The 26,220-nt window shown below is 41.2% G+C and overlaps 1 protein-coding gene and 1 long non-coding RNA gene across 9 annotated transcripts in view; one reads left to right on the top strand and one right to left on the bottom strand.

The window, feature by feature from the left end:
* ADARB1 (adenosine deaminase RNA specific B1) overlaps positions 1 to 26,220 on the top strand; it is an 88,279-nt gene that overhangs the window by 28,059 nt on the left and 34,000 nt on the right. For 2 of the 8 annotated variants that reach the window (XM_044431679.1, XM_044431687.1), the window contains exons 1-4: positions 3,303 to 3,375; positions 7,257 to 7,429; positions 15,452 to 16,380; positions 18,910 to 19,024. In XM_044431679.1, the coding sequence (XP_044287614.1) occupies positions 7,381 to 7,429; positions 15,452 to 16,380; positions 18,910 to 19,024 (1,093 nt within the window). In that variant the 5' untranslated portion in view covers positions 3,303 to 3,375; positions 7,257 to 7,380. Of the gene's footprint in view, positions 1 to 3,302; positions 3,376 to 7,256; positions 7,430 to 10,309; positions 15,176 to 15,404; positions 16,381 to 18,909; positions 19,025 to 26,220 lie in introns of those variants that run through there. The other 6 variants (XM_044431680.1, XM_044431681.1, XM_044431686.1 and 3 more) reach the window with 5 other exon arrangements.
* On the bottom strand, positions 1,608 to 26,220 carry LOC123024244. Its single transcript, XR_006414882.1, has 5 exons — positions 26,209 to 26,220; positions 24,327 to 24,340; positions 21,908 to 21,912; positions 9,410 to 9,414; positions 1,608 to 1,857 (listed from the first exon to the last, which is right to left on the bottom strand). It is a non-coding gene; the product is annotated as an uncharacterized LOC123024244 (long non-coding RNA).

Below are 26,220 nucleotides of genomic sequence, written 5' to 3'. Positions count from 1 at the left end.
ACAATTCAGAAGACCTTGTACTTATCTGCATTGAACACCATCCTGTTGTCTCCTGCCCCCTTCCATAGTCTGTCCAGATCCTTCTGGATCTGGAGTACCCTTTCCTCAGTTGTGGCCACTGCCCCCATTTTAGTATCATCTGTGAATATGATCAGCAGACTAATCACCAGGTCATTGATGAAAAGATTGAACAGGATCAGTCCCAGGACATAGCCTTGGGGGACCCCACTTGTCACTGGCCGCCTTCCTGATGATTCCCCACTAATAGTTTTGCACTCTCTTTCATCCTCATCAAGAAGCTCTATAGTTCCTCTTCACTTTCTGTCATTAGAGTGGTATCGTCTGTATATGTGAGGTTGTTGGTATTTCTCCTACTTATTCTGCCTCTTCAAAACCCTGCCTGTGATTCTAGTAGTTCTCGGTCCACATACTACTTGTGGGATTTGGAGCATAGCTTTGCTAACATGTAAAGTGAGCGCAATGGTATGGTCGTTTGAACATTCTTTGGCAATGCCCTTCTATGGAATTGGAATGTAAACTGACCTTTTCCAATCCTGTGGCCACTGCTGAGTTTTCCAAATTTGCTAGCATATGGAGAGTAGCACTTTTACTGCATCGTCTTTTAGGATTTTGAATAGCTCAGCTGGAATACCGTCACCTTCACTAGCTTTGCTGTTGCTCAGATTTCTTAAGGCCCACTTGACTTCACAATCCAAGATGTCTGTCCCAAGGTCAGCAACTACACCATTGTGATTATCATGGACATTGAGATCTTTCTTGTATAGTTCTTCCATGTACTCTTGCCACCTCTTCTTAATCTCTTCTGCCTCTGTTAGGTCCCTGCCATTTTGGTCCTTTATCATGCCCATCTTTGCATGAAACAAGATTTGGACACAATTCGACAAAACTAGATTTCTAGTCTTTTCCATTCTATTGTTTTTCTCTATTTCTTTGCACTGTTCATTTAAGAAGGCCTTCTTATCTCTCCTAGCCATTCTCTGGATATCTGCATTCAGATGCGTATATCTTTCTCTTTCTCCCTTGCCTTTCGCTTCCCTTCTTTCCTCAGGCATTTGTAAAGCCTTCTCAGACAGCCACTTTGCTTTCTTTCATTTCTTTTCTTTGGGAGGGTTTTAATTGCTGCCTCCTGTACAGTGTTATAAACCCTCATCCATAGTTCTTCAGGTACTCTGTCTTCCAGAGCTAATACCTTAAATTTATTTATTTATTTAAAACTTTTGTAGACTGCCCCATTACTGAAGCCTTGGCATGGTTTAACAATACAAAAATAAATTTTAGGACACTGTGTTTAATTTTTTTAACTAATTAAAAAAACCTCAATTAAAACAGTTAGGTTTTAAAACATTGGGAAAATAAAAAGGTTTCCCAAAAACATTGGAAAAATAAATCTGTTTGTTAATAAATCACTGTATATTCATCAGGAATATGATTTAGGTCATACCTGAGTGGCCTAGTGGTTTTCCCTACTTTCTTCAATTTAAGCCTACTTTTTGCAATAAGAAGCTTATGATCTGAGCCACAGTCAGCTCCTGGTCTAGTTTTTACTGACTGCATAGAGCTTCTCCATCTTTGGCTGCAGGGCACATAGTCAGTCTGATTTCTGTGTTGACCGTCTGGTGATGTCCATGTGTAGAGTCGTCTCTTGGGTTGTTGGAGAAGAGTGTTTGTTTTGACCAGCATGTTCTCTTGACAAAAATCTGCCAGCCTGTGCCCTGCTTCACTTTGTACTCCTAGGCCAAACTTGCCTGATATTCTCGTTGTCTTTTGACTTCCTACTTTAGCATTCCAATCCCTCATGATGACAAGGACATCATTTTTGGTGTTAGTTCTAGCAGTCTTAGAATCATAGAAAAGAAGACTCCCACTCAGATGGCTGTCCAGGTTCTTTTGAATGTCTCCAATGTGGGAGAGCCCACCACCTCTTTAGGTAGCTGGTTCTACTGTTGTATTGCTCTGGCAGTGAGGAAGCTTTTCCTGATGTCCAGCCTGAATCTGGGTTGCTGCAAGTTGAATTGAGTGTTCCATGTCCTGCATTTTGGCATCAGCAAGAAGAGATCTTGACCTTCCTCTTTGTGACAGCCTTTGAGGTACTTATAGAGGGATATCATGTCCCCCCTCAGTCTTCTCTTCTCAAGGCTGAGCATGCCCAGTTCCCTCAGTCTCTCCTCATAGGGCAGTGTTTCCAAACCCTGGATCATTTTTGTTGCCCTCTGCTGGACCCTCTCTAATTTTCCTGCATCTTTCTTAAATCTTGGTGCCCAAAGCTGGACACAGTATTCCAGGTGAGGTCTGACTAGTGAGGAGTATAGAGGAACTTCTGCTTCTCGTGATTTGGAAGTAATACTTCAAACTGGACTTTAGGGTGAGAAAGGACTGCTTCTTTGGAAGAGCAGTACTATCTTCCATCCTACACTAACTCTTGGACGTTCAATGATTAGCTCTTACTAGGTATGGACATTAATGGACAAATATTTATATGGTAAATAATAGGACAGTATGGCTTGATAGATGACTAATTGCACCACATTTTGATAATTGAAAATTGCTGGGAATTTCATTATAGGTCAATCACTTCAGCATGGCAAAATTCATGCCTTCTCTATTATGATTTATAAGTAATTGTACTGACACTTCCCACTTCCAATCTGGATTGCTTGCTAATCACCTATATGTGTGATGCCCAGAGACCACAATGAAGAAATGCAGGTTGCATGTATGTATGCATGGATGACCACTCGAACTACAGTTACAGGTATGCCACCTGCATTTCCAAAAGGCTGAGGAAGAGCCATGGTTAAAGAAGGCGTGCATGCAGGCCGCTAGATAATGATTAGCAGATTAAGATTTTCGAAGCTCATAAGATAGCCGTGACACTGACATTCAGCCCAGAACTAACAGAATAAGGAACAAGAGACAGAAGCATAGTCTAGTCCTATTCATGTTACGTGTTTCACATAGTAGATATTAGAGCAGGGAGATCCAGCTTTTTACTCATACTCTGAAATTATGCTGAAGTGGGTGATCTTGGGCCAACAACTCAACACTCAGTTGTTGTTTCCTGACTTAAGAGGATAAAAAGCAGACATCTTATTTGTTTATCTGAAGGATACAACACATAAATTAATAAATACTTAATATTGGATCCGTATAGCTGAGTTTAAGAAGGGACATTATCAATCTGAGCTAACACTCTAGACATCTAACATGCTTTTGTGGCATAATTGCCTGAGCTCAGATATTTAATATACATAAAGAACTAAGGTTAACATTTTTTGTCTTTCAGAATTAGTCTATACCAGTGCAGAAGGCTGAAGGACTGCTTCATAATGGACTTAGATGATGAAGAGAATATGAGTAAGATGTGTATAATATATGATACTAAAATTCATTACTGTTTCTGCAGACTGTCATTGCTGTTGCTTTCTGATTCCCAGTCAATTATGTTCCACTTCAAGCCCAAGTGAAATCACCAGAATTTTCTTACTCATGTTGTATGAAATATGACATCTTATAATAGTGAAAGCACATTAAAATGTTTTCACAGACAATGAGCACAGTCCTGGAAATAGGCTGCACTCTTATACGCGCCTGGGTAATTATGTGTAAAATTGCACTGTTAGAGTGCAGTCCTAAGGGTCTGATGGATTCTTACCTCAGAGCCCTGTGTCTGTCATATGTTTTCTCAGCCCAAGCCCAGCAAGAGAGAAGAAATTCAGCAGCCTCTCCATTTTATTGTTCCACTCACACGTAGAGGTGGTTAAACTTCTCCACCCCATGTCACTGGAAGAGCTTCCTCTTAAGGTCATGTGGTCATATACGGAAGAACCTTATAATGCAAAATAAATATTTGTTCTCATATGCTTGCGGAGTCATTAGAGTGAAGATCTCACCCAGGGCTGCTTAAGAGGTTTGAAGGAGGCATGATAAAGAAATAATTGCCTTATGGAATATGTATCCTTTTTTTCCTCCACTGACTCTAGGCAGTGGTATGCTGCCCTGACCTTGAGGCAAGGGAGGTCTGTTGCTTGCTGGGCGCATGCATCTGGCATGTGAAAGAAAGAGAAGAGTGCTTCCATCTGGGGGTCACCAGCTGCTTCTGGTGATCCACGTGGGGATGAGCGACACAACTGGGCAGGGGATGGGTGGGATCACTAGGGACTTTGAAGCAATGGGCAAGAAAATCATGGACCTAAAGGCCCAAGAGGACTTTTCCTCTGTCTTACTGGTTCAGGGATTTGGGCCAGCCAGAGAAAGGAGGGTTGCCGAGGTGAATAACTGGCTCAGGGTATGGTGTCAGAATGCTTCGGGTTCCTCAACCATGGTGCCCAGTTTCTTGCCAATGGACTTCTGATGAAGGACGAGCTGCACCTCACAAGGATGGGGAAAAGACCTTTGGAAATGCTCTAGTGAGCTTTCATCCGGAAGACGAAACTAAGCCGGGGGGTGGGTTCAGGCCCCCCAGAAACTTGCCCTGATTGGACAAGTGAGGGGGGAGGATCAGGGTTTTGGGACCAGGTTGTTAGAAGTACTAAACGGGCTGGCAGGACTCCTATGAAGAGGGGGGCGGTATCAGGGAAGATGGGAGGAAGGAGGAGGCTGTGGATCCCAAAGAAAGATTTGTGAGAAGCAGCTTAGGTGCATGTACACCAATGCTAGGAGTATGGGTAATAAACAGCTTGAGGCTGTCCCAGGAATAGGAGGGTATGACCTGGTGAGGGTCATGGAAAGTTGGTGGGGTAAAGGCAAGACTGGAATGTAAACAGTGAGGGGAATGACCTGCTTAGAAAGGACAGGAAGGGAAAGAGGGGAGGGGGCATAGTGTTATATGTCAGGGAAAGGATAGGATGCAATGAGACAGAATTTTGCATACCCATTATAATATTTCAAAATAATTAGTTCTAGTAAACTGTGAATGAACTATGAACTGTGAATGAGGTTTGTGTGTATTATCAAAGTGTTTTTGAGACACTAAAATGAGAAATACAGAATATTTTTCCACACTAATTATAATAATTGTTAATAATTATTAATTATTATGGTATTTTCTAAATTGCTCTTGAATTGGGAAGAACATTATATGCTTTGCTTGGTATGAGTAATCCTTACAGAGCTTATTAAAGGGAGGTTCTTGGTAGTACAAAAAGATCAAGATATACTTTTCATGGAAGATCAGTAGGGCTAGTGTTATAATGTTACCACCATTGGATTGTCATAAATTTTGCCTGTGCATGTTGATTCTAGTACACAGGGATATTATTGTTCATTTACATGTGCCTCTTATATTTTGTTACTCTACACAACCAGCAAACATCTTTGTTATCTATATTACTTTGTCTAATTTGACTGTTTCATCTCCATGTATGAAAATTCCAACATTGGGATAAGTTGTTTAATAATAGGTTTTGTGTCTGAAATTAATTCTTTAATTACTGGGTCAGAAAAATACCTTTATTGGAATCAAACAAATTTGCGAATTAACCTAATTATCTGGTTTATCATTTTCAAAAACTGGTATTTATGTTGGTTTTACAGGTGACATTTATGAGCTTGCTACAACTGTTAATGACCACTTAGACTTGCACTTCAATTTTTATTATTCTGTCAATCAGCTGATATATTACTTTTTCCAGTCATATTTTAATACTTATCCTGATCAATAAAAACATAATTCAATACAGCATGTTCATAATCCATTGGCTTCTAACTGAGGCCCAATCGATGTCTCATTGGGAAAAAGGAAATACTTAGAATGAGACATACCCAAAATTCACCACAGTGATGTTGGAAAGCATGCTGTCAATTTAGTGCTCCAGATTAGTTTAATAATATCAATAATCAAAAAGATTAATTATATTATATAATTATAATAATATAACAATAGGTCAAAAGAATTAGGATCATTATGTTTAGTTTTGCAGTTTAGAGAGAATCCTCATGCTTAAATGAAAAATGGTTTCCAAGATCAAATACTCAACACAGCATATTTATTCATCCCTAACCCTCAAGGACTAGACCAGTTGCAAATGATCTATCAACATTTTGAGATTTGTTAGTTGAGTTCTCTCATCTCACACAATACATTTCAAGAATCTTTTTAAAGAATAGTTTGCTAATGTGGGTCTAAACACATATGCATGTTGAGATGGAGATTGCCTCCAGGTAGGTGTCCCAAATCCATGAGTCCCAACACCATGTGCAATAAATCCCAAGAACCTTGTGTACCAATCCTAAGACCTGTGCCAACTGCAGCTGTTAATGAGTTAACAAATAATCAACTATGTAACACATAGGTGCAACTTCAAAACACATGCTTCTTCAATTTGATAGATTTTACAGCAGCTACAAATATGGGAGGAAATGTGCACAGCATGGTTACAAATTCTGAATTAATTTGGTTGCTTTGTTAAGTTGTCAAATTGGATTGATTACATGGTACTGTGTATCTCTGTGATTCTTACATAATTCTTTTTTTCACTGGGATTGTCCAAGGTAGGAGTAGTTGGGATGGAGGGCATTATACTTGCCACAGAGTGGGAAGCAACTGATATGAGTGGGGAAATGAAAAAGTACAGTTAAGACTTTGGCTTAATTCCCAAGAGAATATTTGATAGTGCTTCTGTTCCACAGTTTAATTCCATGGTTCCTTGGAAAAATATGATCTTCTAATTATATGAACGAAAGTTAATTATAATGTTCATTCCTATATTTGTGGCTGTCTACCCCTAGTTAGACCACAGATTAAATAATGTGCTTAGAGCTCAAATTACATTTCAGCAACATTAGAATGGACTGAGTTTTCAGGTATTTACCACAATACATCAGTAATTTTGGTCTTTGATTTCAAAGAAAATTGTATTCCAGATAGTTTTATTCCTACATCTTATAAGTGAGGTTAAATGTGCTTTTATGTAGCATAAGAGAAATTCATAATATGTATATGTAAAATTCAGTGGGTAATAGTCACAAAAAAATCAATTTAGAGCACAACCCTACGAAGATGAGCAGAACTCTTCAAGCTTGGAGGCTCATGAGAGAAGTAGTGGAGATGATTTTCTCCTCCTCACTCTTCTACTCTGCATTTTGCTTGAAAACTGTTTTCAGCCATCTAGTGCCAGCATCTCAGAGAGGAAGAGTGAGCAGGAATCTGGAGGGGCTTCAAGATGCATTGTATCCTGGCTACTCCAGTCTACTTCCTTTCTCCGAAATGTCCCTTTAAAATGCCTCCTCTTTTCCAGTTTCAGAGAGCAGCTGACACAGTTCTTCTACACCAGATGTGAAAGGATAGAACTCCAATTCCCAGCTTCCTAGTTTGGTTGGAACATCATCTCCAACTTTACAGCTGGGAATTGGAATTTTCCTATGGCTTCTCAGACAATGCCTGTGGGCCACAGGATTGTTCCTTCCAAAGGTATATTTTTACTTAATTTGGAGCAATACTGTTGTTCCTATATTGCATTGTTTCCAACTTATGGTGACCCTTTTAATGAATGTCCTCCCAAATGTCTTTCATAGTCCTGCTCAAAATCTTTCACAATTCCAGTACTGGTTTTGCACTTCTTTCACTTTCATCAGGAGCCATGAGTCTTTGCTGTTTTCTGCTAGTAAGATGTTATCATCTGCATCTCTTCAATTATTGATTTATCTTCCACCAATTTTCACTCCTGCTTTCTCTGATCCTAATCAGGTTCTCCATAGGATATGTTCTGTGTACAGATTGACCAGATAGGGAGATAAATGGACCCTTGTGTGATGCCTTTGCCTACAGGAAACAATTCTCCATATTCTATCCTAATAGTGTTATGTCATTTTCTACTATTGCAGGTTCTTCTTTATAGGATACCTCTTCCAAGGATTCTGCCCTCATTTGCTGGTGTATTGTTTCTACCTTCTCTCTTTTTTTTCCTCCTGATCAGATAGTATGTTTGCCTTTTTGTTTTTCAGTATTCCTAATCTAGGTTTGAATTTTTCTTTGAGATCTTGGATCTTCTGGAAGAATTCTCTTGATTGTCCTCTCTTGTTGTTCCCTTTTGTTTCTTTGCACTGGCAAATGTAATAGTTCTTTTTGCCTCTACACAATACTTGCTGAAAAGTTGCATTCAGGATTCTAACCCTATTTCTTCTCACTTCTGTTTTTGCTTCTTGACTATCCTTAGCAATTGTGAGTGTTTCTTCAATCATCCATCTAGACGTTTTCTTTCTTTTTTATTACAGGAATTGTCTTTTTGTATTCTTCTTTAATATTGCCTCTAGTTTCAGTCCACAGTTCTTCACATTCATGGTCAACTGAGTTCAATAATGCAAATATTCTTTATATGAGCTATTTTTGACGATTGCTATTGAAGTTGCATTTTGGCACTATGTGTCTGTTAATAATCTTTTTTCAGTTTTACTCTGATTTTTCCTATTAAAAGTTGATGGTCACTACCACAGTCTGCTCCTGGTCTTCTTTTGGCAGTGAGAAAACATCACCTGTTTTCATTTGTGGACTCTATTTGATTTCTGCATTGGCCATCTGGGGATTTTCATGTGTACAATCATCTAACCAGTTGCCTGAAATACGTATTTACAAGAAACAGGTTGTTAGAGTCACATAATTCTATGAGTTGTTTTTCTGCTTTGTTTCTGAACCCCAGACCAAATTCTCACACCACATTTTGAGAATTTCCTATTTTAATGTTCCAGTCATTTATGATTATCAGCATGTCATGTTTTCATGTGTTTCCTCTTGGATGTCTGCAGAAAAGTTTTGAATTTGACACTTGTTGGTGGAGTGTAAACTTGAATGATGGTTATGTTGATAGCTTTTCCACAAATTTTGATTGCTATTAAAGCCACTCCATTTTTTCCGAGTTTGTCATTTCCAGAAGAAAATAATTTATGTTAGTCTGTCAGAAAATATCTTATTCTGATTTAGTTTAGTTGATTCACACAAAACATACTATAAAGTTTAACTGTTAAAATTATTGTTTTCTGGTTTCCAGTTTGCCTTGATTCATAATTGTATGTATTATGCAGCAATTAGACTTTCTTTTCATGTCTATTCATCAGCTACTAAACATCCTTTCAGCTTTGATCTGGTTGCATCATCAATGGCAACGCTATCATTCTTGTCCATTGCTCTTCCTCAGTAGCTGGCTGAGTGCCTTCCAACCTGGGAGTCTCAACTTCCGGCTTTATCTCTTGTTTCATCACAAGGATTGCAGAGTAGTATTCAAAGTGGTTTACCATTGCCATCTTCTACACAGTACTAACCAAAGTAGCTTGAATGTCACTATGAAAGATCATCTCCCAGTGTCTCCAACTACTGCTGCTGTCCAGTAGCTACCCTTCAGAAGGCTTTTTATCCTCATGTCCATTAGAGATATGCATTACTTTTTACTGATGTGACTGTTGCTCCTGAAGTGGGTGGGTGCATTTTAGTCTGGTGTGTCAGCATTGACTATTCTACCTCAGGTGACCCTTCTAGGAGACCAGCTTAGGGAGATAGTTTGGCCTCCTGGCAGCATTGTTCTTGATACCTCTGACACTCTCAAACCCCCTCACCATATGAAGGTGCACATCCGTGAGAGAGCATGATACTAGGTTGTATTAAAAAGAAAAAGGAAAGAAAATCTAATTGCTTAAGCACTAATTACTTAGATTATTGCAAATGTAACATTTAATGTTTCCTCTAGCCCTAATCCTGCTTTGGATCTTGCTTCAGGGAATGTTTGTTTCCCCATTCAGAAAATACTATAAATTAAAATCCTCTATAAGCTGTAGAACTGGAAAGGAAGTGTGTACATTTTCAGCAAACAAGATATTTTAAGAAGTAAGAAAATGATCTTTAATGGTGGAACTGATGTGGGAGTGCCAGAAATGGCTAACCTTATTCTGATTTTTTTAAAGAACCACAGACAGATTTATATTAATCTTTCATCTTCAAACTTAGAGTAGTGTTGTCAAGGCTATTAATTTTTTTAAAAATCAGCTTAGCAACCCTGCTCTAGGTATTGAAGAGAAAAAATGGCTTTGTTTTTGTGATGCTGAAGATCTGGTATTTGCAGCTTGAAACAAACTGAATTCATCTAAGCTAGATTGACCATAGCTTACAAGAAAACATTATTACATGTAATACAACCAGAATAGTGCTTCATATGCAACATTATATACCAAACCTAAAGAATTCATTCTTAGAAATATAAAGATAATTGTTGCTTTTATTTGCCAATATTGTTTAGTCATTTATTTCTTAACCTTTTAACCTGTATGTTTCTATCCAATCTCTTCTAATTTTCTGTTTTTTGAGCACCAAAAGGAGTAACCTATCAAGCTTTTGCTGGAGGATGTTATAAATGAAAATTTAATAACTATTCCATAATCTTTGTCAACTGAGTGAAGTGGTGTGTGCATGCCTTTCAGTGTTGGGTTTAAGACAAATTTGAATATATTATCCAGAAGAGCAAATTTTGCTTCCTTAATAGTATGAAAATGAAGTTGGAAATCACTTACTTGCAAAATATAATTTTATTTTTTATTTGATTTATTCATGAGTAGAAGTCCACTAAACATACCTGAAGGAACTCTTGCACTTTAACAAAAAGTTTAGAAAATGAATTTCCAGATTACTTCCAATCAAACATATCACATGAAATATTTAGTTCATAAAAATAGGCAACATTATAATAAAGAAGCTTACTGACCTCAGGAATCCTTGATTTGTATGTATACAATTGTAATTTGGCTAAAATTTTGTGTTAATATTCAGGATAAGGAGTTTAGTTAATAGGACAGTTTGAATCCTAGACTTTTATGGTACAAAAGGATGTGAAGATTACCTATTCTATTTTTCTGTCCTGATATAAGAAGATAATGTATTTATTTATTAGATTTATGTTCCTCATTTTGACTTGGGTCCTGAAACCAGCTCAAAGAATGGAGCATTCTGGAGCGTTCATCAGCCTTTGCCCTTCTGCTTCTTCCTGAAGGTCAGCTGATGTCAGGTGGCCCTGCTATGGAAGAGGGGGACAGTTCAGCTGGAGCAGAAGCAGGCATCTGGCCTGGCTTTTGTGGGGGCAGTCTTGACAAGGTGCCTTTAATGCCCCTCCCCAGTCCCAAACAGAGCTCTGGGGGCAATATTACTATGGGGGCTGCTAAGGTTGATTTGCCAATTTGCATGACAGCAGCAGAGCGCTAATGATTCAGGGAGCCAAGTGGGTTGCCCAGCTCCTGGTTAATTATACCACCACTGCTGAATGAGCAGTGAGGAAGTTCAAACAGGAGTGCAGGCACTGGGATGGGATGGGATGGTGGGCGGTGGGCATCAGTCCCAATAGAATGAAATTACACAAGCAAGCTAGTCTGCCTTGTCGACAAGGTAAAGTGAAATTCTTCGAGCTTAACCCAATCATCCTTAGGGAAACTTTTATTTGACCCTGTTAGTGCCCCCAAAATAACATTCTTAGAACTTTAGTACTAAGCTTTTTAATCTGGCTCTACTTTTCATTTCTGTTGAGGTCCACCTTCTTTGTTTAATAAGTAGTTTAAGTAATTTTACCAACAGAATTTGAACTCATTGATTTTCAGGGTATGCCTGTATCACATGGTTCCATTCTAAGAGGAGAGGCGACCTATTGCTCCTTTTCCTTTCCATTTCTGGAGCATTCTGCTGCTTTTCTTTGCTGGTGTCAAACACCAGAAGCAGTGAGTAAGTAGTCCACTTTAAATAGAGCCAGAGCAAATCAGCTAGTGGGGTGGGCAGCAGAGAGATCTGGTTCATATCGCTGTTCTGCTCCCTCAAAGCAACCACGTCCTGCAGATTTTTAAGGACTTCAGCAGATCTGTCAAGATGTGATTGTGGATGTGGAGGGGAGGGGGGGAAGCACTTTTTTCAAGCACAATCCCAATACACATCTGGCCAGCAATCCTGATGTTCAGATGGGAAAATGGAGTTCCTCTCTACAAATAAGCTCTCCTTGCACTATATCTGGAAGTAGAGTGTTACATCCTGATTCCAGCTGACATCTGGTGATACCAGCTGCTCCTGGAATAGATACCAGGAAATAAGCTACCATGGATCCCCACTCATTTTTGTCATTTCATGTAGTCTTTCTGTTTTTACTTTCTTATACCCTTTTAATTAATTGTGTTTATCATTGTAACAGGATTAGGAGGGAGGGGAGTGTTGAAGGTGCCTTGTTCCTTGTAAAACTCACAAGGAACCCTGCTCACCCAGCAGGTTCTTTTATTGATGGTTTACAGGTTCTGTCGTGGCGACTGCCCAAAACGCCAAAGCCTTCTCCTCACCTGGACCCTTCCTTGCCCCTGGTTCTAAGGCAAAGAGCGACATCGCCTCTGGGGAGGTGGGGAGCTGCATGTCTTGGGCGCAGCACCTGCCCTGGCTGCAGAATGGCTGTCTGCGCATTGCAGCAATGCCAGCCACTTCCAGCTTTCTTCCAAAGGCTGCTTTTGCACGCCACCTCATCCTTCCCTTCCCTTCCCTCTGTTCTCTCACTCAGTCTCTCCTCCTCTGTACACCACCTCCTGTTGTCTCAGTGCTGCCTTTATTTTCCCTTCTCCAACACAGCTGCCCCTGCTCCGGCCACCAATCCCGCGCAGCTGTGCATGCACTTGCACATTCTCACAAATGGAGTCCCATGCCTTATTTCTCCCAAGCAGATTCCAACCATGCCTCGCTGTCTCTGGTGACTCTCTGGTAGTTGCCATGGGAAAATGAGTGAGCCCCTCCGCATCCTGACAATCAGATATAATTCATTATCTGAATGAATACACCAGTCCAAAACATTTTGCAATGGCATGATTGCTTGTGATAGCCATTGTTTATGAACTGTGTAGTGATATGTACTTCAACAGGCCTCTAAGTACTTATTAGTTCATGTTGAAATTTGTTCCTTTCACTGGAAAGGCAGCTAAAAATAGAGATGTGGCTGCATCAAATTAGATCTACTTATAATCCAATTGGTCCAAATGATTTCCAGTAACTATTTTTTAATCATCTGGGACCCAAGTAAGTTGTGGGAACCTGATGTATAACCAGGTTATATGCAGGCTCAGCAGAGGTAAACATTAAACAGTGGATTTAGTTAAGAGGCTGTGTTCTATTAGAATTCATACTTTAACAAAAGGAAAAAAAATGGTTTATTTACTTACCCATATGTGACTTGCAGAAAGGAGAGATGTTGGTATCTTCACATGGGATATCTTGCTTCACTATTACCTGGTTAGCTAAGAGAGGAGGAAGAGAACCACATACTTTTTCTCTCAAAGCAAGGGGGAGAGAGAGCTAAAGCTTTTTGCTTTTCCAGATGAGGTAGGAGGAAAGAAGGGACAGGAAGACACAACAGCTCAAGCAGAGAGGTCAGTCTGTGTCTCCCCATTCTTGTTGGTGGACCAGGACCATGATGGACAGAACATGCAATGTCAATGCAGGCAGTGTTAAATATACTGGACAGTAAGCTATTCCTGTTCTTATCCCTAGTGTCATTCTATTCAAGACAATAGTGGTGTAAATATTTGTATTATTATGGTAATATTAAAGCAATTTCAATGGTTGAATTATAAGAACAACCACCACCACAACCTCCAAAGGAGGTACTAGTCTCTAGGGAGTTCATTTTTAGTTCTTATTTCATTTATTTTATTCTAGTTGCTATAACATGCAATAGATAGATTTTCAGTCATGGCAGCAATGCCAACATCCTTCGCTCATAGCATATTCTAGAGAGGTGTTTACTGCTACCTATACTTATGGATTGTTTCATTTTTGCATCTTTCCATATCTCAGTCTGAATATGCTGCCAGAACCTCCCCATATCTTCTGACTTGTTTCTAATGTCAAATAATCTATTTTAATCTTCTGGCAGAATTTTTGACTATATGGCTGACCAGCAGTTTGCAACAGTCAAGTATTCTAATGAGTTTTAGTAAAATGTTGGATCTAGCTTGAAGGTAAAAGAGCATGTCTGATGAATGAGTATGGGGTGTCATTTTGGTAAATAAACATTTACCAAAGTGAAAATCTGCACATAATTACATAGCAATTAATGGGTCCACAGGACTTTTTTTTTTAATCCTTTTATCAAATCCTACCCCTTTCTCCTGCCATTAATCAATTGTTGCAAAGAATTGGACTTAAAAAAGAGTTTCACCTTGTAATAACTTCAGTGGTCACCTGAAAAACCAATAGGAGACCTTTGTTTCTTTCGCAGCCAGCAGCTTTTCCTGCCATGCTGCTAGGGTTATTCCCTAGTGACATGGGGTAAGTGTGTATGTGCAACCTTCTCTCATTGCAGTTCTGAGAAAAGTCCAAGGGTATCCATAGATGGAAACTGAGTGTTACATATAGATAGATCTAGGTCCTTTTAAGTCTGTTAGAAATAATCCAGTTGAATAGCTTTGGAATTGGTTGACCAGGCAGTTTAAAAATTACTGTTGTTGGATATTTAAAAAAGTACCTTTTCTTTCTGATATGTAAATGTCATAAAATAAAAACAATTGTATTTATGGCAATGTGGTTTTATCAGAAATGTCCGCCACATATTTAAAGAAATCTTGTTATGGATGTTTGTACATGAGAAAAAGAAGCAACAGTGTACCTGCTGGCCACATTTCTAAATTCCAGAACATGTAGCTGGCACTACATGTGGAAGCACATTCAACATGAAAGGGTCCTCCACGTATGGGGCTCCCAAAAAAGTAGGAACCTGGATTGGCCAGGATTCCTACCTGCAAGAGAGAATCCTTTTGTGCTGACATAAGTGTGCCCATTGAGGGCATCATCAGTGAGCTGTAGGTGCAGGAGGCGTGGCTAGTGGATATGCTCCTGCTCTCCTTGGTGTGCATGGTTGATGCATGAGTTATGTGAACTCTTCATACCTTACACAATATGAGTTTACTTTAAGAAACACCATTGAAATACTACTGTAACCTACCTGCCTGATTAAAGAGGAGGGGGAGCTTTTAATTTAGTGGGTTTTTTCCCTCATTAAAATGGACTGAGATACCTTTTTTTCCCAAGGGAAGACCACAGGTGATAAGGATAAACATGTAGCTGATGTTGCAGTATTAATTGCTTTGTATGGCTGCCCTGTGGATTCGGAAACATGAAGTTGATCAGATACTAAAAGAATAACAGATGAGGTGTCAGTTTGTCTAGGTATGTTTTCATCTTAGAATTACAGGGGTAGTTCTAATCGCACGTCTTCGCACAAAATGAAAAAAAAAATGCACTTATGAATACCAAATGTTTAAATACCTAATCAATGCCTATGTTTGTACTATTAAATCTATATTTGATTATATATCTAATAGACTTATTAACAGTTGAGCACACATCACTTAACCAGTTGCAAAGATAAAGGAATCTGTAAATTTTACATTTACAAGGTCCTACAACGAAGGCATTGTAAGTTACTCTTTCTGGGCACCGCAGGTTCGAGCAGCACTGATGTTAAGGAGAACTGCAACATGGACAACATTTCAGCTACAGATGGAACTGTACAAGGTGCCAGGGAGGGGAATCAGTTCTCCAATGGTGGTGGCACTAGCAGCAGGAAACGGCCTTTGGAAGATGGAAATAATGGCCACTCCAAGTTCCGTCCAAAGAAGAGGAAGAAAACACCAGGGCCGGTCTTGCCCAAGAATGCCCTGATGCAACTGAATGAAATCAAACCTGGTTTACAATACAAGCTTCTCTCCCAAACAGGACCAGTTCATGCTCCTATTTTTGTGATGGCAGTAGAAGTTAATGCACAAGTGTTTGAAGGCTCTGGTCCTACAAAAAAGAAAGCAAAGCTTCATGCTGCTGAGAAAGCTTTGAGGTCTTTTGTTCAGTTTCCTAATGCCTCTGAAGCACATCTAGCAATGGGGAGAACTCTTTCAGTCAATACGGACTTTACCTCAGACCAGGCAGATTTCCCAGACACACTGTTCAATGGGTTTGAAAATCCAGTCCATTCTGATTATTCCTTTTATTCAGATTCCAATGGAGATGGTTCCTTTAGCTCCAGTGCTGACTACAGTCTTTCATCTGCTCTGGGTAGTAGCTTCATACAGTCATCTCTCCCTGTTTCATCACCATATCCATCGACTAGTGGGAAGAATCCAATCATGATACTGAATGAGCTTCGACCAGGATTAAAGTATGAATTTCTTTCAGAAAGTGGAGAAAGTCATGCTAAGAATTTTGTGATGGCAGTATCAGTGGATGGCCAAATTTTTGAAGGATCTGGAAGAAACAAAAAACTGGCAAAGGCACGGGCAGCTCAGTCTGCACTTGCATCCTTGTTTAACATGCAACTGGATCAGACACCATCTCACCAACCTATTCCTAGTGAAGGACTTCAGTTACACCTCCCACAGGTGAGAAAACATAATCATTTATATGGAACTGTCATGCTTTTTTTTTTTTTTTTGGTAAAATACTAAAGTTGAATTTTTAAATAGTATATACAAACAAATGTATCTGTGCACTGTTATGACCTGTGATGTTATAGACCAACTTAATTGTGTTCAAAGCAACAGTGCTATTTTCCTGATAAGCCACCCTTATCTTTTATAGGACAATAATACTCCACAAGGCACCCTGTCTTGATAGAAAGAACAATAGAACAATTCTTCCATCACTTCTTAATCTAGCTAGATCTTCAGCTCTAGTATATGAGACTTATGTGGCATGAAACACATTGAATTCCTCCAGTTCAGTGCAGTATAGTTCATAGATATGCTCTTTAGAAGAAATAACTTTCCATGCTGCAGAAAGAAATCATGAAAGGAAGCAAATGGCGAACACACCTGCATGAATTCCCAAACATAGTTGATGTTGTGCTGTTGAGACTTGCTGGACATGTCAGCAAATTTCAACAATATAAATAGTTCAGAACAGCCATATAATCAAATTGTTGGAGTTGAAGAAACAAAGGAGAAAACAATAATGCAAGAGGAGGGAAGGAGTTGAAGGAGAAGTGACTCTCTGGCTAGCTGTACCCTGTTGCAGCTAATCCTGTGCTGTCTATGGGAGCTGCCTACCCAAGCTCTCCCTAGATAGCTTCTTTGACTCTTCCATTTGCCATGGCTTGGGAGATGAAGAGAACAGTAGGTAGCCCTCTCCTATACATTATTACAGTAGTCTAAATATAAAACAATAACATTTAACATTCATGATTCAGCTGAAAATACTGAAAATGAACCAAAGTTGAGTAGATTTGCCCAAAGTGTGCTAGGTGACCTTGATTTCATTTTGATGCCTGTGCTACAAGCCTCATGGAACTGCTACAAGCTGCCTACAGTTATTATTAACAATTGTAATCACTTTGCAAATAAAGAATGCTGTATAAATGAGAAATAGTGCCACTAGTAATTGCATCCAAATGATCACAATTGTGTATGGAATTTTATTACTCATTTCAACCTTACTATTTTTGAAATCCCCCTAAAAACAGGTCATCAGACCTATTTTTTCAAATATACTGCAATGAGTCCTTTTATAATGTAAACATCTATAACTAATGCCGATTGTTTTTATCCTTTCAAGAATATTAATGTAGAATATTCCAGATCTATCATAGATTGGGAAGTCAGACAACGGCCCAATTCTTAAAGTGAGTGCTTTTTGTATCACTTTTAATCAGGCTCCTTCAAATTAATTTCTAATCCTATTACATTTATAATGAGGAGGTATTTTTATTCAATTCTAGGATAATGGATTGGATCCTCTGTGTCATGTGGTGTAAGCATCTATTCTGAGCAAAGAGAATGTGATCCAAACAATCCTTAGGATAGTTTTTCTTATAAAATCTCCAACATTTAGGGAGAAAGCACACAACCTGTGAATCATGATGAATTGTGTAACAGTGTCTACATCTGGTTTAGTTAAGTTGGGACCAGTCACGTTTTAGTTTTCCAAGAAGGGTATGAAAAACTCTTTCTGCTCCCTTTCCATTCAGATTTGATGCCTTCCCCCTTGATCTTTAATTGAAAAGGTCCCTTCTTTCTTCAGTCTATTGCCTTGTATTTTCAGTTTCTGCATGGCAGGAAAGAGGTGCTGGTACTGCTGTATAAGACACTGGTGTGCCCACAACTGGAGTTCTGTGTCCAATTCTGGGCTCCACATTACAAGAGGGACATAGCGAGGTTGGAATCAGTTCAGTGAAGGGTCACACGGATGGTAGCTGGATAGGGTTTGCCATATGAGGTGCGATTGTAGGAACTGAGACTTTCCAGCTTGAAGAAGAGGAGACTCAGAGGAGATCTATATAGCAACATATAGGTATGTGAGGCACCCTCACATGGTGGAGGGTGGTGACCTGTTCTCCCCTGTTGTGGAGGGCAGGATGCAGTCCAGTGGGGCAAAGCTCAAGGAACCAGGTTTCAGGTTGGAAGGCAGGAAGTACTTCCTGATGGTTAGGACTCCTAGGATGTGGAATGGGCTTCCATGGGAGGTGGTGGAGGCCCCATCAGTGAGGGCATTCAAGGAAAGATTAGACACCCACATGCTGGACGTTATATCAGCGGAGCTGGCTTGTGCCAGGGGTCAGACTAGATGGCCTAGGAGGCCCCTTCAGCTACTTATATATGAAGTCCATGATCATTTCTTTGTAATTAGATTCAAACTTTTCAAAACCGAGTGGCACAAAGTTGGCTGGGAACTTGCTTTAATCTCTCTATATGCAACCTCACTCCTGTTTCACAGCAGATACCAAGGGTTGCCATAAAAAGGCAGATATAATCTGAACAAATACCAAAAATGTTCGATATTTTGAATTAACATTACATTACTATTATATTGGTTTTGAAATCCATTGTGAAAATTTTAAAAACAGTTTTTAGAACTAAACATAATGTGTAGCGACAGTTCTTTTTCATTGTTCAACTTTAATATAATTTTTGCAGGTTTTAGCTGATGCTGTTGCACGCTTGGTAGTAGATAAATTCAGCGATTTGACGGATAACTTTACATCACCCCATGCACGTAGAAAAGTGCTAGCTGGAGTTGTCATGACAACAGGTAAAAACAAAACAAAACTAGAGTACATGTATACTATGCTGATTTGGTGCTTTGTCTCCTGTTAGTATATAGTAAATAGTAAAGATATTTTCCTTTTATACATATTTTTCCTTTTTTAATTAGTGAAAACTCTTCATGCTGAAGTTATAATTAGCAATTTAGATTTGATTACATAATCTCTAAATATTGGATCTGTCAGCTATTTATTATATATCATTGTTGGGAATATGAATGTAAATCATTCATTTCAATGCTAATAAAATACAATTTTTTTATTTACCTTTAGTATGAGGCAAGCTCTACAGCCTGTTCATATGCACTTTCTCTTAATCTAAACACTGAGCCCATTTTCTGTCATGATTAAACAGACACAAACACAGCTTTAGAATTACTGTGTAACTATATTAAGAACACACAAAAATGCATTTTAAAAGTGAAAATACTGGTGTTTTATATATATTACTTTTCACTGTTTAATAAGTAGTTTAATAAGTCGTTTGATAGTGTGTCTGCATTACACAATGGTAAAAGTTATCTCAGCCAAAAAGGAGGAGAACCTGGAACCTTAAAAGGAGCTGTGTTGGCACAGCTCCTGTGATCCACAGAATGTGTTGCCACTAGCATAAGGGTGATTAAGGTGATCATTAAGGGTGATATAGGGGACAGGAATGAAGGGAAGATGAACAGGGAACCAGCAATTGTGCTAAGTTCTTTAAACTCTGCTAAGCTGGAGGCCAACTGCTTGTATTATAAAAACCTAGTTGCCTTGGAAATGTATTGCTTCAATACACTGAATACTTGCATGGTGTCCTTGGTCAAAAACCTTCCTGGGAAAGCTAAAATGTTAGGGATGGGATTTACAATGAAGAACTCAAGTGAGCCATTAGTAAAATAAAATAATCCATTAATGGTGGGCAGAGGCTGGCCAAGTTCAGAAATAGAAAGATAGAAACAGAGAAACAGAGTGAGTCAGAAGGGGTCTCCTGGGCCATCTAGTCTGACCCCTGGCTCCAGCTGGCTCCACTCATGACATGTCTATCATGTGCATGTCCAGCTTATCCCTAAACAACCTCACCGGTGAGGCTTCAACAATCTCCCATGGAAGCCCATTCCATACTCTAGGAGTCCTACCTGTCAGAAAGTACTTCCTGGCATCCACCCTTAAAGTTGATTCCCTGAGCTTTGCTCCATTGGAATGTGTCTGCCCTCCAGTGGAAGGGGAAAAGGGTCATGACTGACCTCCGCGTGGCACCAGCTCACATACCTGTACGTTGCTGACAGGTCCCCTCTGAGTCTCCTGTTCTCATGGCTGAAAAGTCTCTTCCCCAGTCTCTTCCTCAGCTTCCTCAGTCTCTTCTCATATGGCTTACCCTGCAAACCAGCCACCATTCTAGTGGCCCTTTGCTGCACTGATTTGAATCTTGCTATATCCTTCTTGTAATGAGGGGACCAGAATTGAACGCAGTACTCCAGCTGTGGGTGCACCAGAGTCGTACAGTGGCAGTAATACCTCTCTCGACCTAGAAGCAACACTTCTGGTTATGTATCCAAGGGTGCTGTCCATCCTTTTGGCCACCACATTACACTTCTGGCTCATGTTCATTTAGTCTGTAGTTGACAAGCACCCCAAGATCCTTTTCACAAGTGCTGCTTTCCAACCACTTGCTGGGGGGTTCTGAGGCAGCACCAGGACTCCCTCTTCTGGCCAGAGATCAGAATAGCAGCCCTGGTGGTTGCAGGACTGGGTTACGAGCACCACCTGTGGGCCCTGAAGAAAGAGTTATATAAGAACTGGCTCTTCCCTTCAGATGTGGCCTCAGCAACAAAGGGTCTTGATGTTGCTGGAGCTTCCTGTGTCTTCTGGAAACTGCCCATTGCCTTGCTCCTACCTCTGCTTCTGGACCATGCCCGGCTTCACCTGTTCCAGCTTCCGGTCCAGTCCCAGGTATCTGCTTCTCCTCAGCTTCTCTCTAGCTTTTGATTCCTGACTGGCTTGGACTGCTCTGCTCTGCTCTATTCAGATTAGCCTACCTTGTACTTCTGTTGCTCACCTTGATCTCTGGACTGCCTGACTATGATTTGGAATTGGCCTGTCTATCATGCCAGTTGTCTGGGTCCTGATGCCCTGAGCTGATTCCCAGCCATCCACACCTTGGACACTGACACTTGTCCCCTAACCTGTACTTACGATGCCCATTCCTATGCCCCAAGTGCAAGACCTTGCACTTATCCACATTGAACGCCACCCTGTTGTCTCCTGCCCACTTCCATAGTCTGCTCCTCAGTTGTGGCCACTGCCCCCATTTTAGTATCATCTGCGACTTTAATCAGCAGACTTGTCACCCCCTCCTCCAGGTCATTGATTAAAAGGTTGAACAGGATCAGTCCCACCACTGAGCCCTTGGGGGACCCCACTTGTCACCATCCTCCATTCTGATGATTCCCCACTGATAGTAACCCTCTGCTTTCAGTCAGTCAACCATGCCCTAATCCATCGAACAGTACATTGATCTATCCCAAAACTCCGCAATTTCTCAACCAGGATATCATACGGCACTTTGTCACAGGCCTTGCTGAAATCCAGGCAAACCACATCCACTGTGTCCCCTCCATCTAGCCACCTCGAAACCTTGTCACTGAATTCCACAAGGTTCACCTGGCAGTACCCATTTTTTGTGGAAACCGTGTTGCATGGCCGCCAACCTCCCTTCCCTATCTAGGGACTCAAGAGCATTTCCAATTCTGAGCCTTTCCATTCTCTTTCCCACAATGGACATAAGGCTAACTGGCATGTAATTCCCCCTGACCCCTAGGCTTCCCTTTTTGAAGACTGGGACCACTGACACCACTCTACAATCCTCTGGAACCTCACCTGTTCTCCACTAGGCCTCAAAAATGGAGCTCAGAGGACATGAGAGTACCCCTGCCAACTCCCTAAGTACCCTCGGGTGTAACCTGTTGGGGCCTGGTGTCTTCGTAACATCCAGTGCCATCAGGAGCTCCTCCACCTCTAAGGGGGTGACTCTAATCTGTGCCCCTAAATCCCTGGCTTCATCCAATAACCCATGTGGATCTCCCCCATCATGCTTTGGAGAGAACACGGAGGCAAAATACTCATTTAGCATGTATGCCTGTTCCCTCACATCAGTCACTGAATCCCCTTCCTCCTCATTGAACAGTCCCACTGCCTGTCTCCCTTCCTTTTGCTAATAACATGCTGGTTGAAGCCCTTTTTGTTCCTCCTGATATTCTTTACAAGTCTCAGCTCATAATCAGCCTTAGCCTTGCAAAGAATCCTTCTGCAACGGGCTTCCTCCTCCCGGTATACCCCTTTTCTACTTGCCCCAGCATGAATTTCCTACAAAGGTTCCTCTTACACCTAACGCCTCTTACCACTTCTCTTCTCATCCATGGGGGCGCTCTCCTTCACCACCCCAGCTTGGTAACTAGAGGTATCTTCAAAGCTTGCACCTCCAAGACCTCCCTATTTAGCACCATTTACCACTCTTCAACTCCTTTCCTTTCAGTACCCTATCTCATGAGACTTTCCCCAGTCTGGCCTTCAATTGACCAAAGCTGGCCCTCGTGAAGTCCCAGGTTCTAATACTTGACCTGTCATTCATCTCTATTCCCCTAATCTCAAAGCAAAGAATGGAGTGATCTTTTATGACTCTGGGATGGTGATTTGAAAGTGTTTATTCCACCTAGGTATTCCTTGACCATTTGTCTGTCAATCTTGGGCTGCCATCTCTTCCAGCTTGAACTTCCTCTTGATTGCAGATTTCCTTGTGGGAGAAGACTGAGGCGAAGTAGGAATTCAGTGCCTCTGCCTTTTCTTTGTCCTCTGTTATCACTTTGCCATCCACTTTAAGTAGCTGGACACCCTTCTCTTTCTCATGTCTTTTGTTCTGGATGTATCTGAAGAAGGCTTTCTTGTGCTTAGTATCTCTTGCTGTTCTTAGTCCATTATCTGCTTTAGCCTTCCTGATGCAATTCCTGCAATTCCTTGCTGTTGGCTTATATTCGACTTTCATGATCTGGCCCTCCTTCCACTTCCTGTACATGTTTTTTTTCCCTCTTTCAGACTGTCATCTAACCTTTTGTGGAGCCACGTGGGCTGTCTTCTACACTTTTTTTCTTGATGGAATTGATCATAATTGTGCTTAGAGAATCTTCTTTTTCAAGATTTCCCATCCCCCTTGGACACCTTTCCTCTAAAGGGTGTGTTGCCATGGCACTTCGTTCATCATTTTTCGGAGTTCATTAAAGTTGGCTTTCTTGAAGTCCAGGGTATGTTTTTACCTTCAGTTAACCTTTGTCTCCTTCATAATTGAGAATTCAAGTATCACACGGTCACTTTCTCCCAGAGTTCCTATGGTTGTTCTTTTGTCCACCAGGCCATCTCTGTTAGTATTAAATTGAGGACAGCTGATACTCTCATACCTTCCTCTACTTTCTGCTGGAGAAAGTTGTCAGCAACACATGTCAGGAATCTCTTGGAGGGGCCATGCTTGGCAGAATTTGTCTCCCAGCGTATATCAGGGAAACTGAAGTGCCCCATGATGTCTACATCATTCTTCTTGGAAATACTGGCAAGTTGCTTTTTGAAGGTTGAATCCTTGTCCTCTTTTTCCCTGTGTGGATGGTAATATATGCCAATAACTCTGTTTTTCTGTGATTCCTACCAGGTCATAACCTCCTATTCCCAGGAGAACCTCAGGCTCTTCCTGGTTATTACCCATGCTCCTAGCATTGGTATACATGCTTCTCAGCACCTTCTTACATATCCCTTTCTTTGGGTCCCCAGGCGTCCTTCCTCCCATCTTCCCTGATACCTGCACCCTCTTTGTAAGAATCTCACCAGCCCCTACAATACATCTAACACCCTGGACCCAAAAACCTGGTCCTCTCCCCTCACTCATCCCAGCAGGGGGGACTGTACCCCCCTGGTTCATTTCCCCTCACCCAGGTTCATTTTAAATCCCTTTGGACGAAGTTTGCTAGTGCATTTTCAATGGACCTTATCACCATCCTTGTGAGGTCCCTCGCCAGAAGCCCATTGGCAAGAAACCAGGTGCCGTGGTCAAGGAACGTGAGATGTTCCTTCTGACACCACACCCTTAGGCAGTCATTCACCTCTGCAACCCTTCTTTCCCTGACTGGCCCAAATAATCATGTGTTATGCTTTCTAGCATAATATCATTTCTGAATCATCATCATCATCACATTGCATTTATATCCTGCCTTTTTACCTCTTGTGAGGAACACAGAGAAGCTGTTGTCCTTTTCTACCCCAGTTTACCTTCATAGTAACAGCTGCATGAGGGAGTTGGGCTGAGAGTGAGTGGCTGAACTAGAGTCCCCCAGTGAGCTTGAAGGTGAAGGCAGAGACAAGAAGTTGGATCTCTCAGGTGTCCAGTTCAACATTAACCACCTTACCACACTGGCTGTCATTGTGGATCGTATGACAGAATGTCATCCCCAGACTTTAAGTGAACCCTCAGTGTAAGAATATAGGACTTCCTTCTCCTTAATCAGACCCTGGTTCCATCTAGCCCAGTATTTTCAACACAGACTGGCAACAGCTCTTTAGGATTTTCAGACAAAAACACTTTTTAGCCTTACCTGGAGTTGACAGGAATTGAAACCACATAAGAAACGACTGTATCAGGAAGTATGATTCTCTGCTTCTTTAGAAGAACTAGATCCTCTAGGCCAGTGATATGCCTTCCTCTGGCCACCTGTTCAATGCCGCCTCTTGCGGCGTGTCGTGGCTAATGAGTGACATCATCACCTGGCGCCGTTACTCTTTCCAAATATGTGTATGGCTGCTGGGGCGATGCCGGGGCGACTGGGCTCTGCGTGCCCGTTGTGGCATGTGTGCCATAGGTTCGCCATCACTGCTCCAGGCCATGGGTCCTCAAACTACAGCCCACGGGCTGGATCCGGCCTGCCATGCCCATTTATCCGGCCTGCCTCAGAAGTTTTGAACTCGCTTGGAGAAAATGATCTCTGAGCAAGTCCAAAAGCTCTGAGCTGGCTCGGGCATTCTCTGACAGAGAGCCAGCACATGAGCCTAATTGTAAAAGCTCAACTGTGCATGCGCTAGCTCTCTCCCCTTCCCCATTGCATGCATATACAGAGTGGGAGTACGGAGTGGGAAACAGAAGAGAAGAGGGTGGAAGAGAGAGAGAGAGAGAGACGAAGACGCTAAAAAGGGAGTGAAGGTAAGAAAACTTACCTTATAACTTTTAAAATCAATTTTTAAGTATGTGAGCCACATCCCCGGGGGCACCAGAGCTGCGCCCTTCAATGGGCAAACTGCCGCTGCTGTCGAGTGGCTGCCCCTGGGCTTGGCGAAGCAGCCACGGCTTGCTCACTGAAAGGCATGGGAGCTGTGCCCTTCAATGGGCAGACTGCCGCTGCCATCAAGTGGCTGCATCTGGGCTTGGTGAGGCGGCCACAGCTTGCAGCGGAGGCGCGGGAGCCCCACCTTTCAATGGGCAAGCCGCCGTCAAGCAGCTGCCCACGGGCTCAGCGAGGCAGCTGCGGCTTGCCCAGAGAAGGCTCTTCCCCACCTCATCTTGGGCTTCTGCTACAGCCCGAGGGAGCGGAGCAAACATTTATTTTTTAATTTTTAAAATTTTAATTAATTTTTAATTAATTTTAATTTTTTAATGTGCAGTGTGTATAGGAATTCGTTCATATTTTTTCAAACTGTAATCCGGCCCCCCAACAGTCTTGAGGGACGGTGAACTGGCCCCCTGTTTAAAAAGTTTGAGGTCCCCTGCTGTAGGCCAGGGACGACAGAACTTAGACCCACACTTCTGGAGTATCATCAGTTCTGAAGTTCTGATCCCCTCCTGTCTAAACTTACTGTACTGCTTTGTTTAGTAGATGATTGGATGGTCAGGGAATGTATCTTGAAGGCCCAACACATTGTCACAATATATACTTGTTTCCTAAATTTTAGAGAATAGTGTCCAGTGTTCATTAGACAAGTCATCGAAGTACAGCGCTTTAAAAATTGACTTTCTTGAATAAAAAGATGGGGAGGGGAAAATGCTAATGGACTAGATAGATTTTGTGTACCAGCAAAATCATCATTCTTTGCTTTAACAGGTAGTACTGGGATTCCACAGATAAAATTTCTTGTTGGTTAAAACAGAATCAAAATTTTAGACTCAAACTACAAA

This window comes from Varanus komodoensis, unplaced genomic scaffold (assembly GCF_004798865.1).
Source record: "Varanus komodoensis strain SLA01 unplaced genomic scaffold, ASM479886v1 scaffold23, whole genome shotgun sequence".
Classification (NCBI taxonomy): domain Eukaryota; kingdom Metazoa; phylum Chordata; class Lepidosauria; order Squamata; family Varanidae; genus Varanus; species Varanus komodoensis.
The sequence above is the reverse complement of the archived record's forward strand: the minus strand, read 5'-3'. Positions and strand labels throughout refer to the sequence as shown.